This window comes from Heptranchias perlo, chromosome 6, assembly GCF_035084215.1.
Source record: "Heptranchias perlo isolate sHepPer1 chromosome 6, sHepPer1.hap1, whole genome shotgun sequence".
NCBI lineage: Eukaryota > Metazoa > Chordata > Chondrichthyes > Hexanchiformes > Hexanchidae > Heptranchias > Heptranchias perlo.
This window is the reverse complement of record NC_090330.1, coordinates 107,792,189-107,806,352: the sequence shown is the minus strand read 5'-3', so window position 1 is coordinate 107,806,352 and position 14,164 is coordinate 107,792,189. Positions and strand designations below refer to the sequence as shown.

Here is a 14,164-nt window from a genome sequence, read left to right as displayed (position 1 = left end):
GCGCCCTGTGACGTAGCGGAGCGGCCCCCGGGCTGAGAAGATGGCGGCGGCCGAGTGAGCCGAGCGGCTGCCGCGGTCCCCGGTTCTCCAGGCCTCTCGCTCCGAGCCGAGCGGAGCCGAGCGGACAGGTGGGAGGCCCGACCCGCTTTACCTCCTCACACTCGGGGTAAACAACCGTGCGGGAGTGAGGGGGGGAGGAGGCCGCGGGGAAACAGGCCGAGCCCGGGCCCCACCCCGCTCGGAAACACGCACCGGGCCGGGGCGGTGAGGGGATCGGGCCGGGGCTGTGATGGGGGCCGGGCCAGGATGGGTTGTAATGGGGGCCGGGGTGTGATGGGGGCCGGGGCTGGGCTGGGCTGAGGGACCGGGTCGGACCGGGCTGTGATGGGGGCCGGGCCGGGCTGTGTTGGGGGCCGGGCGGCGAGGGGGCCGGGCCGGGCTGGGCTGGGGACCGGGCCGGGCGGTACTGATGCTCCCTCCCTTGTGTTGCAGGCCCGGTGATTGTCCCCCAGGCGGGGAGGAGCCGCCGCTCTCGATCGAGGTTGATTCAGGCCGGCGCCTCGCTCTTGATTCCTGGTCTTTGACGGGTTGGTGCCCGGTTGCCCGGGGTCTCCCCCAGGCCCGGCTTCACTCGCTACCGACAGGAGGAGGAACGGGCAGCGGGGGTGCTATGGCTCACTCTCCGGTGCAGGTCGCTCTGCCCGGGATACAGGTAAGAGATGGTGAGGGGCGGCATCACCGGGGGGGCAGTGGCCGGAGTTGGTGTCCTGGTCCTGGGGAGGACCGGGTGTCTGTGTCCGGGACACCACCTCCTGGTGTCTGGTTATAGCTCCTTTCTCTTGGGCTGGGGACACAGACTCGGAGCTTCTCGCCCTGTGGGTCCAGGGCACGGTGCTGGGGGCAGGAAGGACCCTGAGTTCAGACTCTGGAGTCTCCCCGCGTTTCATTAGAGGTTAAAACAAACAGCAACTTGCATTTATATAGCGCCTTTAACATAGTAAAACGTCCCCAAGGTCTTTCACAGGAGCGATCAAACAAAATTTGACTTAAGGGAGGTATTAGGACACATGGCCAAGCGCTTGGTCAAAGAGCTGGGTTTTAACGAGCGTCTTAAAGAACAAGAGAGAGGCGGAGAGGTTTAGGGTGGGAATTGCAGAGCTTAGGGTCTAGGCAGCTGAAGGCACGGCCGCCGATGGTGGTGGAATTAAAATCGGGGATGCACAAGAGGCCAGAATTGGAGGAGCGCAGAGATCTCGGAGGGTTGTAGGGCTGGAGGAGGTTACAGTGATTGGGAGATGTGTCAAATCAGTGTCAAATTTTGTTTGATAATGCGCCTTGGACCATTTTACTTCATTAAAAGCGGTATATAAATGCGAGTTGTTACATTATGTAATACTGGATAGTGAGGATGATATAGGGAAAATAAACTATCAAGCGATGAGACAAATAACTCATGAACAGGTAAATAGGGAGAAACTTTCCGCTGTCAGGAAGGTCGGTAACCAGAGGACACAGATTTAAGGTCATTCGCAATTGAACCAAAGGGGAAATGAGGAGAATTTTTTTTTATGCAGCGAGTTATGATCTGGAATGCACTGCCTGAAAGGGCGGTGGAAGCAGATTCAATAACAACTTTCAAAAGGGAATTGGATAAATACTTCAAAAGGAAACATTTGCAGGGCTTTGGGGAAAGAGCAGGGAAGTGGGACTAATTGGAAAGCTCTTTCAAAGATCCAGCACAGGCATGATGGGCTGAATGGCCTCCTTCTGTACTATAAGATTCTATGATAATAGGCACAGGTGAGTTATATGCCCCTGGGAGCTGCTGTGTTTCCCCTACATAAGTAACTATCCAATGTTGCAAATTCTATTTCATTTATCTTTACAAAATACAAATTTTGCTTTCATCTTGATCTTCTGACCACATATCCACCAAGACCGCCTACTTCCACTTCCGTACATGGCCTGTCTCCGCCCCTGCCTCAGCTCATCTGCAGCTGAAACCCTCGTCCACGCCTTTGTTACCTCCAGGCTTGACTATTCCAATGATCTCCTGGCCAGCCTCCCACCTTTCATAAACTTGAGCTCATCCAAAACTCTGCTGCCCGTATTCTTGTTTAAAAAGGGAGAAAGTGATAGACTGAGTAATTACAGGCCAGTCAGCCTAACCTCGGCGGTGGGCAAATTATTGGAAAAAATTCTGAGGGACTGTATTAATCGTCATTCAGAAAGGCACAAATTAATCCGTGCCTATCAGCATGCATTTGTCAAGGGAAAGTCCTGTTTGACTAACTTGATTGAATTTTTTGAGGAAGTAACAAGGAGGGTTGATGAGGGTAACGCGTTTGATGTAGTGTACATGGATTTTATCAAGGCTTTTGACAAGGTTCCACATGGCAAACTGGTCAGAAAAGTAAAAGCTCATGGGATCCAGGGGAAAGTGGCAAGTTGGATCCAAAATTGGCTCAGTGGCAGGAAGCAAAGGGTAATGGTCGACAGGTGTTTTTGTGACTGGAAGGCTGTTTCCAGTGGGGCTCCGCAGGGCTCAGTACTAGGTCCCTTGCTTTTTGTGGTATATATTAATGATTAAGACTTAAATGTTGGGGCATGATTAAGAAGTTTGCAGATCGCTGACCTACATTGGCTCCCGGTCTGGCAACGCCTCGATTTTAAAATTCTCTCAAATCCCTCCATGGCCTCACGCCTCCTCAACTCTGTAACCTCCTCCAGTCCTACGACTCTCCGAGATCTCTGTGTTCCTCCAATTCTGGCCTCTTGCGCATCCCCGATTTTCATCACCCCACCGTTGGCGGCCGTACCTTCAGCTGTCTAGGCCCAAAGCTCTGGAATTCCCTCCCTAAACCTCTACCTTTCTCTCCTCCTTTAAGACGCTCCTTAAAACCTATCTCTTTGACCAAGTTTTTGTTCACTTGTTCTAATATCTCCTCGTCAAAATTTGTTTGATCGTTTCTGTGAAGCGCTTTGCAATGTATTACTATGTTAAAGGTGCTATGTAAATGCAAGTTGTTGTTATTCACAGAGTGGTTTCAGTTTCTTGCACTGTGACACTGCGTTTGACATCTCAAAAACTCAGTTTGATGTCATGCTGTTGGGATGATGTGCCATTTGGCAAACTGCTATTTGAATTGGTTGAATCTCCCAAATTGCTGTTTGTAATTTCCGTTACATACTGTTCTGTCAGTTTCTATGCTGAATTAATTAATGAAGTACTATATTGGTGATAGGTAATCAGTTCTGCAGATTATTTAGTTTTCAAGCTGCGTTTCCTGTACAGATTGATAAATGGCATTTATATAATATGGTAACAAATTTGCACAGCATGGACTTACTGCACAACTGTATTTGACTGGCATTTCGATTAGTCCCCAGCTCTATTTGACATACCTGTAAAGTACCCGAGATTGTGTGCAATGGAGCATTTTCCAATTCAGAGTATTCACTCAGCAAACAACAGGTTTTTGCATGATAGTACAGAGTGTATTACCGCAGCTTCAATGCTAAATTGCTGTGAAACTTCAAAACGTAGTCAGACCGTTTACAGATCAGAGGTGGGTTCCCATAAAGTGACATTCCTTGCCAAAGCAATGTAATTTTGTACTGCAGACAGAGAAAGGTATTTTTTTAAACATTTGAATTTGACACCTACTTGATTTATACACGTTGCGCATAAGAATTTATTATTTGTGGTTACCATGGTGCATCTCAATAATGGTGCCAGCACTTTCCGAGCTATTCACTACTGAACAAATCCTCCCTGTTGCAGAAATAAGAGCAGTGGGCTCCAGACAGCTATTGGTCGTTATTTTGTGCAGAAGGCAATGAACAGAAAGTGATACATTTATAGCCTGGTGCAATGTGTGTGGTTATCTCTATATATAACATTAACTGTGTATTATCATCAATTACTGCAGTGCAGATCTTTACACCAAGTTGCTATTAGCATATAAATCCCAAAATGTTTGGGCATACTCTGCATTGAGGTAGACAGTAGATCAGTCCTGAAATTTCCTAGTATTGTCACTCGGCTTGTTTTTGTGTTGGTACCCAGTTTGATGTAAGAAAAATCCTACTTTAAAGCCAAGTAGGATTTGCCTCTCCTCCCACTACAATCACCCATCAAAATACAACCCAGATACAGACCGTGTTTAGAAGAATGGAATCCATACACACTATTCCCGGCCAGAATGGAGATTGAGTAATTCCCCAGTCAATCACGCCTGGAGACACTGCTGTGACTGGGATTGATTTTACACGCATAATTTGTATTATGTAACTCTCCTCCACTCACTGCGTTTTGCTGGAGAAATAATCCTGCTTTTATCGGGAGACGTTGCTGTAGTTTGGATCATGAGTCCTGTTTGTTGTAGTTGTAGAGACGCTTTTTAAATAGACTCTGTAAACTGTTTATTGTAGTGCGCCATTTAAATAGACTGTTTGCTGAGTAACTAGACTTTGATGTGAAATAGACTGTTTGCTGTGAGTGCTGTTGTAAGACCCGCCCCGTCTTCAACACATTGGCTGACACAGTGGTGTCAAGAGGCACTCTATATATTGAATCATCTACTGAAATTCTGCCCTTCTAGCAATGTCAGCCCTTGCTGCTCAGCCGGTATTTGTGTGTTTTGATATTAATGCTGGTGTCTGTGCCTCAGTCTAGCATAGTACTCATCGCATCACAAGGTGAAAGCCTTCCCTCTTTCAAAAACATTGCAGTACTAATTTTAAAAATTTGATGAGTCTCTATTTGCATGTTGATCATGTGACTGTGAGTGAGGCGCTGAATCCTGTGACTGATGGAATTGGAGTTTCAGCAAACACGAGTGTTGTCAGGAAGTTCTGTACTCCCGCCTGAGGAGCATACAGTAACGGCCACTTGCATTTATATAGCGCATTTAACATAGCAAAACGTACCAAGGCACTTCATAGGAGTGATTATCAAACAAAATTTGACACCAAGCCATATAAGGAGATATTAGGAGAGGTGACCAAAAGCTTGGTCAAAGAGGTAAGTTTTAAGGAGCGTCTTGAAGGAGGAGAGAGACATTTAGGGAGGGAATTCTAGAGCTTAGGGCCTAGGTAGCTGAAGGCACAGCTGCCAATGGTGGAGTGATGAAAATCGGGGATGCGCAGGAGGCCAGAATTGGAGTAGCGCAGAGATCTCTGAGGGCTGTAGGGCCAGAGGAGGTTACAGAGATAGGGAGGGGCGAGGCCATGGAGGGATTTGAAAACGAGAATGAGAATTTTTAAATCGAGGCGTTGCCGGACCGGGAGCCAATGTAGGTCAGCGAGCACAGGGGTGATGGGTGAACGGGACTTGGTGCGCGTTAAGGTACGGGCAGCAGAGATTTGGATGAACTCGCTCTTACGAAGGGTAGAAGGTGGGAGGCCGGCCAGGAGAGCATAGACGAAGAGGTAGCTATTCTAGAATCAACACGTATTGATCAGGGCCAATAGAGCGTTACCTGAAATACCAGTCTCTTTCTGAACTCTGGCCTTGCAGCAACATTAACATTCATTTCATTTAACTATTCCATAACAAAGATATAATGAGATTCTAAATTCTAAATAAAGTCCCTTTTAAGAGTGTGGGCTTACAACCACAGGCAAAATATACTAAAACATGTTTGTTCTTGTGTTCGGGAATGTGCTCAAAGTACAGACTTCTTTCCTTTGATATGTTTTGTGAATATAATAAGTTTGTTTCTTTTTCTGCAAGAGTAAATTTTACCCTTGTATGGCTTTTTAAAATTATTTATAGCAATAAATTCCTGATTAGTGCAAACATTCACCCTTAACAAAATAAGTTTTTCAGTGACACTTAATCTGCACTTGTGACCTTAAATTCTTTATCTTGTATGTGATATTAACCTAGTCTATAAAAATAAAAACCCAACTATGCCAATAGCTTATATTGATGAAAGGTGAGATGCTGATGTAGGCTATCTTCATTAAAAGATATGTTGGGTAAAATTAGATTTGATTTCAAACCTGTATTTCTATATCCAATTACGTAACTCAGTGGGTAGCACTCTTGCCTCTGTGTCAGAAGGTTGTGGATTCAAGTCCCATTCTAGAGACTTGAGCACAAAATCTAGGCTGACCCTCCCAGTGCAGTACTAAGGGAGTGCTGCACTGTCGGAGGTGCAGTCTTTCAGATGAGACGTTAAACCGAGGCCCCGTCTGCCCCCTCAGGTGGACATAAAAAATCCCATGCCACTATTTCAAAGAAGAGCAGGGTGTCCTGGCCAATATTTATCCATCAACCAACATTGCTTAAAAAAAATATTATCTGGTCATTATCTCATTGCTGTTTGTGGGAGCTTGCTGTGCACAAATTGGCTGTCGCGTTTCCTACATTACAACAGTGACTACACCTCAAAAGTACTTCATTGGCTGTAAAGCGCTTTGGGAAGTCTTGAGGTTATGAGAGGCCCTGTATAAATGCAAGTCTGTCTTTCTTCATGAAGTTTAGCACAAGTTTCATTGTATTTTTCACAGTTTTTTCCCCTCTTTCTTAGAATTTAAAAGCAGATCCAGAAGAACTATTCACAAAACTGGAGAAGATTGGCAAGGGCTCTTTCGGTGAAGTTTTTAAAGGAATAGACAATCGGACTCAGAAAGTTGTGGCCATAAAAATTATCGATCTTGAAGAAGCTGAAGATGAAATTGAAGATATTCTGCAGGAAATAACTGTCCTGAGTCAGTGTGATAGTCCGTATGTTACAAAATACTATGGATCTTATCTAAAGGTGAGACTTATCATGTTTACTTGCTTTTTTTAGGGGGGAGGAGGAGGAGAGGATGTTGTGTGGATGGAATATGGATGGGTTTCTTTTAGATAGAATAAAACCACGGTGGCTAGACTTTGGTAAAGAATTGCATTAAGTGGTATTGAATATTTGGGGTGTTTTTAGTATGACTAGTTCAAATCAATTTTGAGATAAACTGAGTGTGTTCCTTGATTGTTCTATAGTCTTCACTGAAACACTGTTGAGAACAGTATTTCATTGACCTGGTGACTGGTGGTATTGCTAATATGAATCTACCAAGATTAATTTACCAATTAAAATTAATTGGGGTAAGGGAGATAGTAAAATGATAGCAGTCTGAATTCCCCGCAAGACTCTCGTTTTAACTGTGGGTGGATTGAAGAGTTTGCTGCGGCTTGTTCCCACCCACATGTTGCCTGATCAAGTTTTACAGGCTGCCAGTGGGACGTGAGATTGGATCATTATTCCAGTTGCTTTGGGGGAGATGGGAACAGTTGAATTGGAAGAATGATAAAGCAACTCTTAGCAGAAAAAAAACTTCCAAAAGGATTGAGGGTACATTACAAAAGAAAGAAAAATTCTTAATTCATTTTTTTAGATTTTGGACTGTACTGCATGTATAATGCTTGAGCACCGTAGAGCTCTTTTGGTTAGTCAAAGCTAGGGCTACCAGTTTATGGTTATTGAATAAGTTATGTCATAACACCCTTAATCAGACTCTGCCCACTCACTAGTTACATCACAGGATCCAACTCTCTGATCCAAAAGGTTGGACACCCCTGGTGTAAGATTCTGGACTCTACAATATACACCTTAAGTCATCTTATCTTAACCCCTCTCCCTCTCTTAAAATCTATCTATATGTCTTAGAGGAGCTGATTGTCACTGACAACGTTCCCCCTTCCACTCGCTCAGGCCTGAATCAAACCTTGGCATCCTGTTCGACCCGGCGCAGAACCTGAAACGCCACATCATATCCATCACCAAAACTGCTTATTTCCATCTCCACAACATTGCCTCTCTGCTGCTGAAACCCTTACCCATTCTTCTGCCACCTTGGCTTGATTACTCTAGTGTTCTCCTTGCTGGCCTTCCACTCTCCACTCCTTTCTAAACTCCAAATTATCCAAAATACTGTTTCTTGTATCCAGCCCTGCACTTTTGTGACCCCTCCTTTCTCATCCATTGGTGGTAGAGCCTTTCCCCTCACTCTGTGGAACTTACCCCCCCCAGCCCCGCATCCTAAACCGCTCTGCCTTTCTTTCCAAAAACCTCAAATCACCTTTTCAAGCAAGCTTTTGGTTGCCCCATCCCTAATCTTTTACCCCATGGGTTCCCATCTATTTCCATTTCTGAAATGCATTGGGGACTTTTTTACTTTTAAAGGCTTTATACAGAAAGGTAAGTTGTAGATGACAGATCTTCAAAATAGATGTTTGTTCTGAGACCGAGTCCTACCTAACAACCTGACGTGATTTGTTTAGGTTTGATAGGATAGACATAGAGAAGATATTTCCATTTGTGGGGGAGACCAAAAGTAGGGGCCATGAATGTAAGATAGTCACCATGCCAAATTTACTATTTAACAGTTGCACTTAATTTTCAGCAAGGAATGCATTAGCAATCTCACATTGTCTAATTACATTCTTTTAGTTAATTATCTCATTGTTTATGATTTGGAGGAAAGTAAATAAAATATCAGAGCCCAGTGCTCATGAAATAGTGTAAGTTGAGCAGTCACAGAGAGCACGACATAAGGTGTAGCAAGCTAAAGCAACTGGGTTTCCAAGATGAAACCGGTATAAAGAAAAAAAGATTTATATGTTGCCTTTCAAGACATCAGGACGTCCCAAAGCGCTTTACAATCAATGAAGTACTTTTGAAATGTAGTTAACACATAGCAAGGTCCCACAAACGGCAGTGTGATAATGACCAGATCATCTGTTTTAGTGATGTTGGTTGAGGGATAAATATTGGCCACGACACCGGGGAGAACTGCCCCCGATCATCTTCAAAATAGTGGCCGTGGGATCTTTTACGTAAACCTGAGAGGTCAGGCGGGGCCTCGGTTTAACATCTCATCTGAAAGATGGCACCTCTGACAGTGCAGCACTCCCTCAGTACTGCATTGGAGTGTCATCCTGGATTTTGTGCTCAAGTCTCTGGAGTGGAACTTGAACCCACAACGTTCTGACTCAGAGGTGAGAGTGCTACCCGCTGAGCCACGGCTGAACCAGCCCTATTACATTTTTGGGATCACACAGTGCCTACAGTATGATGTGTATTTTGTTTGGGTAGCTTGAGGATCTTCGCTTAAAACTGAGAAACTTTAAAGCAATTGTATGAAGTATGGAAAATTTTGCTTATCGGGTCCCCACTTTTCGAACAAATAGCTTTGGTAAAGTGGTGCTTTTTATGTAATCTGTATAGTAAATGTCATCAGTGCAGAATTTTTTATTAGGCACTCTAATTTCAAGTAGCTATTAACTCTGTTAGGCCCAAGAGACGGATTCCTTGTATGTTTGTGCTCTTTCCTCCCTCCCCCACAACGTTCTTTGAGTAAGGCTGAAAGCATTGCCTTTACCTTGATCATTTAAGGTTTTGCATTTATTTCCATAAGTTAAGGACATTTTTTCTCCATTTCCGTTTGGTATCTCTGAATTGTTTGCTTTTTAAAAAACAGAAAAGAATTAGTTTCTGCCTCTTTGTTGCTTTAAGGACATCGGTATTGTGTGATGGAGGCTCACCAGCTACTCATAGAATTATACAACACAGAAGGAGGCCATTCGGCCCATCATGCCTGTGCCAGCTCTTTGAAAGAGCTATACAATTAGCCTCACTCCCTGCTTTTTCCCCATAGACTTGGACGAAGGAGGAAGCCTCCGAAAGCTTGTGAATTTAAAATAAAATTGCTGGACTATAACTTGGTGTTGTAAAATTGTTTACAATTGTCAACCCCAGTCCATCACCGGCATCTCCACATCATGACTTGAAGTGTAGTCACTGTTGTAATGGAGGAAACCCAGCTTTGTGCCAATGCTAATTAATATTGTGTTTTCTTCCTCGTACAGTGGGCTGAATATATCTTATTTGCTGCCCTATTGATGACAGTTTGCGTCATATTCGCCATCATGGCCTATTTCTACACTTACGTGGACCCCAAGCAAGTGGAAGCTGAGTTTGAGGAAAAGGAAAGAGCAAGGAAGAAAGCGGAGGAGTTAGAGAGACCGTCGGATTACGAGAATAGTGTCCAACAATCAAAATTCTAAATGGACCAAACAAAACATTTTCACAGAGTTTAACTTGGACATAGCTTCAGTGTGGGTGGAAATCATGGGCTGAGAATAACTCATCTCCAGAAGGCCTGCCTTTATAAGAAATGCAAATGTCACCCCTGCATTGATATCCTGGTAATTGTGTTAAAAGTCTCGCCCAATGAATATTTTTCATACCCTTTCAAATATACTAGCCAGTGTTTCAGTATTATTTCTAATAGCTGGAATATGACTGAATAAACAAATAGTAAACATTTGGAACTGAATTGCTCATCGGAATTTTCGGTATTTTTCATATTTCTTGCCGTGTGATAGTTTGATGTTCAAATTTTCAGTGCAAGCATCTGGTGGCAACTATATTATGTATGATAAATTTATAATTCTCTCTATATTTTTTTACCAAAGATATTGTAATATTTCAAGAATGTATTTGTTATTGTTAATTCTATGTATTATGGCACATCCAATCAAAACTTTAAACACCAGGGAATTGAAAGACGAAACAATCAATCGCCCCGGAGGTATTTTAATTTACTGTACTTGACTGTTTTGTTTTTTAAAACTGGATCCTGCCCTTGCTGAAAAGGAGTTCACCAAAGTAGTACACACGCCAAGGCCAATAGATTCTATCTGAAGCAATCTGAATGCTTGTTGAAGGAGTGTGTGGAGGATGTATTTTTAAAGAGTCATGAATGTTGAAGAAGGCATTAAACCTGATAATAAAGGTGAAGTGTATTTATGTGTATTCAAAGTTAGCTTTGAATTTAAAAAAACAATACTTTTTTTAATTGCATTTATTTGTCTTATTGTCACTTAGCTGGAAAAAATAGTCCCCGAGTTATTTTTTGCATTTCGACTATGCAGTTGGTACAACCTATTTTTTAAAAATTCATTCTTGGGATGTGGGCGTCACAGGCAAGGCCGGCATTTATTGTTCATCCCCTCGTTGCCCCCTGAGAAGGTGGTGGTGAGCCGCCTTCTTGAACCGCTGCAGTCCGTGTGGTGAAGGGGCTCCCACAGTTGTTAGGTGGGGAGTTCCAGGATTTGGACCCTGCGACGATGAAGGAACGGCCGATATATGTCCAAGTCGGGATGGTGTGTGACTCGGAGGGGAACTTGGAGGCGATGGTGTTGTTCCCATGCACCTGCTGCCCTTGTCCTTCTAGTTGGTGGAGGTTTGGGAGGTGCTGGGTGCATTCCACCATTCGCTTAGCCATCTGCTGCTTGGTTGTCTGTTGCCTTGGTTCTTTGCACGCCAACTAAAGAATAACTGTCAAGACGTCTGAACATTGCTCCATGTGAGAGACATGGTAACTTCGAAATCTGCAAGCACTCATGTAAGTGGCTGGTATGGTAAATGATGAAATGATGGATCAACAATTTCTTGGTCCAAATGGAAGTGGGAAGCAAATTTTGGTCGGAACTCTGGATGATTCTTCAGGACCAGACAGAATGCCACATCAAATATAATTAATCTACAGTAACGACTAGCAACTCATTAACTTTACAAACTGAACCTAACACTAACAACAATATCTTTTCACATAAGATATTTAAGAGGTTGAAAAGATTTGAACAGCGGATACATTAGTTTGTGGAGAACTAAATTAAGGTCTCAAATTTTTTTTTATTCGTTCATGGGATGTGGGCGTCGCTGGCGAGGCCGGCATTTATTGCCCCTTGAGAAGGTGGTGGTGAGCCGCCTTCTTGAGCCGCTGCAGTCCGTGGGGTGAAGGTTCTCCCACAGTCCTGTTAGGAAGGGAGTTCCAGGATTTTGACCCAGCGACGATGAAGGAACGGCGATATTGGAAATTGGAAACCTGTGAGAATTTAACTGGGCACTGGTGAGTAATTTGTTAACAAACCCATCAAGAAAGAACAAAATATCGGCATATTTATTAAATTCAAAATTATGAAGGGTTTGATAGAGTAAATAAGGAGAAACTGTTTCCAGTGGCTTCAAAGAGCCAGCACAGGCACGATGGGCTGAATGGCCTCCTTCAGCACTGTAACATACTATGGAACTATGGTAACTGGAGGACACAGATTTAAGGTATTTGGCAAAAGAACCAGAGAGGAGGTGAGGAGAATTTTTTTTTTTACACAGCGAGTTATAATGATCTGGAATGCGCTGCCTGAAAGGGCGGTGGAAGCAGATTCAGTAGTAACTTTCCAAAGGGAATTGGATAAATACTTCAAGGGGAAAAATTTGCAGGGCTCTGGGGAAAGAGCAGGGGGAGTGGGACTAATCGAATAGCTCTTTCAAAGAGCCAGCACAGGCACTTGTAATCTTCCAGAATTCATTAGATTCTGGAAAGGTCCCAGCGGATTGGAAAACCGCAAACATAACACCCCTATTCAAGAAGGGAGTGAGACAGAAAGCAGGTAACTATAGACCAGTTAGCCTAACATCTGTCATTGGGAAAATGCTATAACCCATTATTAAGGAAATAGTAGCAGGACATTTGGAGACTCATAATACAATCAAGGAGAGTCAACATGGTTTTATGAAGGGGAAATCCTGTCTGACAAATTTATTAGAGTTCTTTGAGGAAGTAACGGGCAGGGTGGATAAAGGGGAACCAATGGATGCAGTATATTTGGATTTCCAAAAGGCATTCGATAAGGTGCCACATAAAAGATTACTGCACAAGATAAGAACTCATGGTATTGGGGGTAATATATTGGCACGGATAGAGGATTGGCTAACTAACAGAAAACAAAGAGTCGGGATAAAAGGGTCATTTTCAAAATGGCAATCTGTAACTAGTGGGGTGCCGCAGGGCTCAGTGCTGGGGCCTCAACTATTTACAATATATATCAATGACTTGGATGAAGGAACAGAGTGTCCTGTGGCCAAATTTGCTGATGATACAAAGATAAGTGGAAAAGCAAGTTGCGATGAGGACACAAAGTGTCTGCAAAGGGATATTGACAGGTTAAGCGAATGGGCAAAAATTTGGCAGATGGAATATAATGTGGGAAAATGTGAAGTCATCCACTTTGGGAGGAAGAATAAAAAAGCAAAATATTATTTGAATGGAGAAATACTACAAAATACTGTGGTACAGAGGGATCTGGGTGTCCTTGTACATGAAACACAAAAAGTCAACATACAGGTGCAGCAGGTAATCCGGAAGGCAAATGGAATATTGGCCTTTATTTCTAAGGGAATGGAGTATAAATGCAGGGAAGTCATGCTACAATTGTACAGGGTGCTGGTGAGACCACACCCTGGAGTACTGTGTACAGTTCTAGTGCCCTTATTTAAGGAAGGACATACTTGCATTGGAGGCAGCTCAGAGAAGGTTCACTAGGTTGATTCCGGGTATGGAAGGGTTGTCTTATGAGGAAAGATTGAACAGGTTGGGTCTATACTCATTGGAGTTTAGAAGACTGAGTGGAGATCATATTGAAACATACAAGATTCTGAGGGGACTCGATAGGGTAGATGCTGAGAGGATGTTACCCCTCATGGGGGAATCTAAAACTAGGGGACATAGTCTCAGAATAAGGGGTCGCCCGTTTAAGATGGAAATGAGGAGGAATTTCTTCTCCCAGAGGGTCGGGAATCTTTGGAATTCTTTACCCCAAAAAGCTGTGGAGGCTGAGTCATTGAATACATTCAAGGCTGAGTTAGACAAATTTTTGATCAGCAAGGGAGTCAAAGGATATGGGGAAAAGGTGGGAAAGTGAAGTTGAGGTAAAAATCAGATCAGCCATGATCTCATTAAATGGCGGAGCAGGCTCGAGGGGCCGAATGGCCTACTCCTGCTCCTCTCTCTTATGGTCTTATAGGCATGATGGGCTGAATGGCCTGCTTCTGTGGCTGTATGATTCCATGATTTCCCTGAATAAACCTTGGTTTAAACCAACTTCAAACAAATGTTGAAGCTACTCCAGAATGTAAAGGGACATCCTCTGAGAAAGCGTTAACTGACCTTGTAGAACACCGCTGGACAAACTTTTAACAAGTTTTGTTATAAGCCCGGTTAATGGACAAGTTGCAAGAACTTATCCAAGTGGATACCACCAGCAGAGGGAGACCTTATTCTAACAGCTCTCACTTTTCAATAACTCGACTGTCGGCTGGAACGT

At 43.6% G+C, this 14,164-nt stretch overlaps 1 protein-coding gene across 2 annotated transcripts; it reads left to right on the top strand.

Annotated features, from left to right (window-relative positions):
- On the top strand, positions 1–10,805 carry LOC137322602 (serine/threonine-protein kinase 24-like). Of its 2 annotated transcripts, none has more exons than XM_067985507.1 (4): positions 1–128; positions 493–712; positions 6,540–6,770; positions 9,863–10,805. In XM_067985507.1, exons 2-4 carry the CDS (start codon positions 671–673, stop codon positions 10,058–10,060), a joined length of 471 nt encoding a protein of 156 aa, XP_067841608.1. In that variant the 5' UTR covers positions 1–128; positions 493–670; the 3' UTR covers positions 10,061–10,805. The 2 variants fall into 2 exon arrangements, with proteins under 2 accessions (XP_067841608.1, XP_067841606.1); XM_067985505.1 differs by having other exon boundaries at positions 1–166.
- Positions 10,806–14,164: the final 3,359 nt, after the last annotated feature.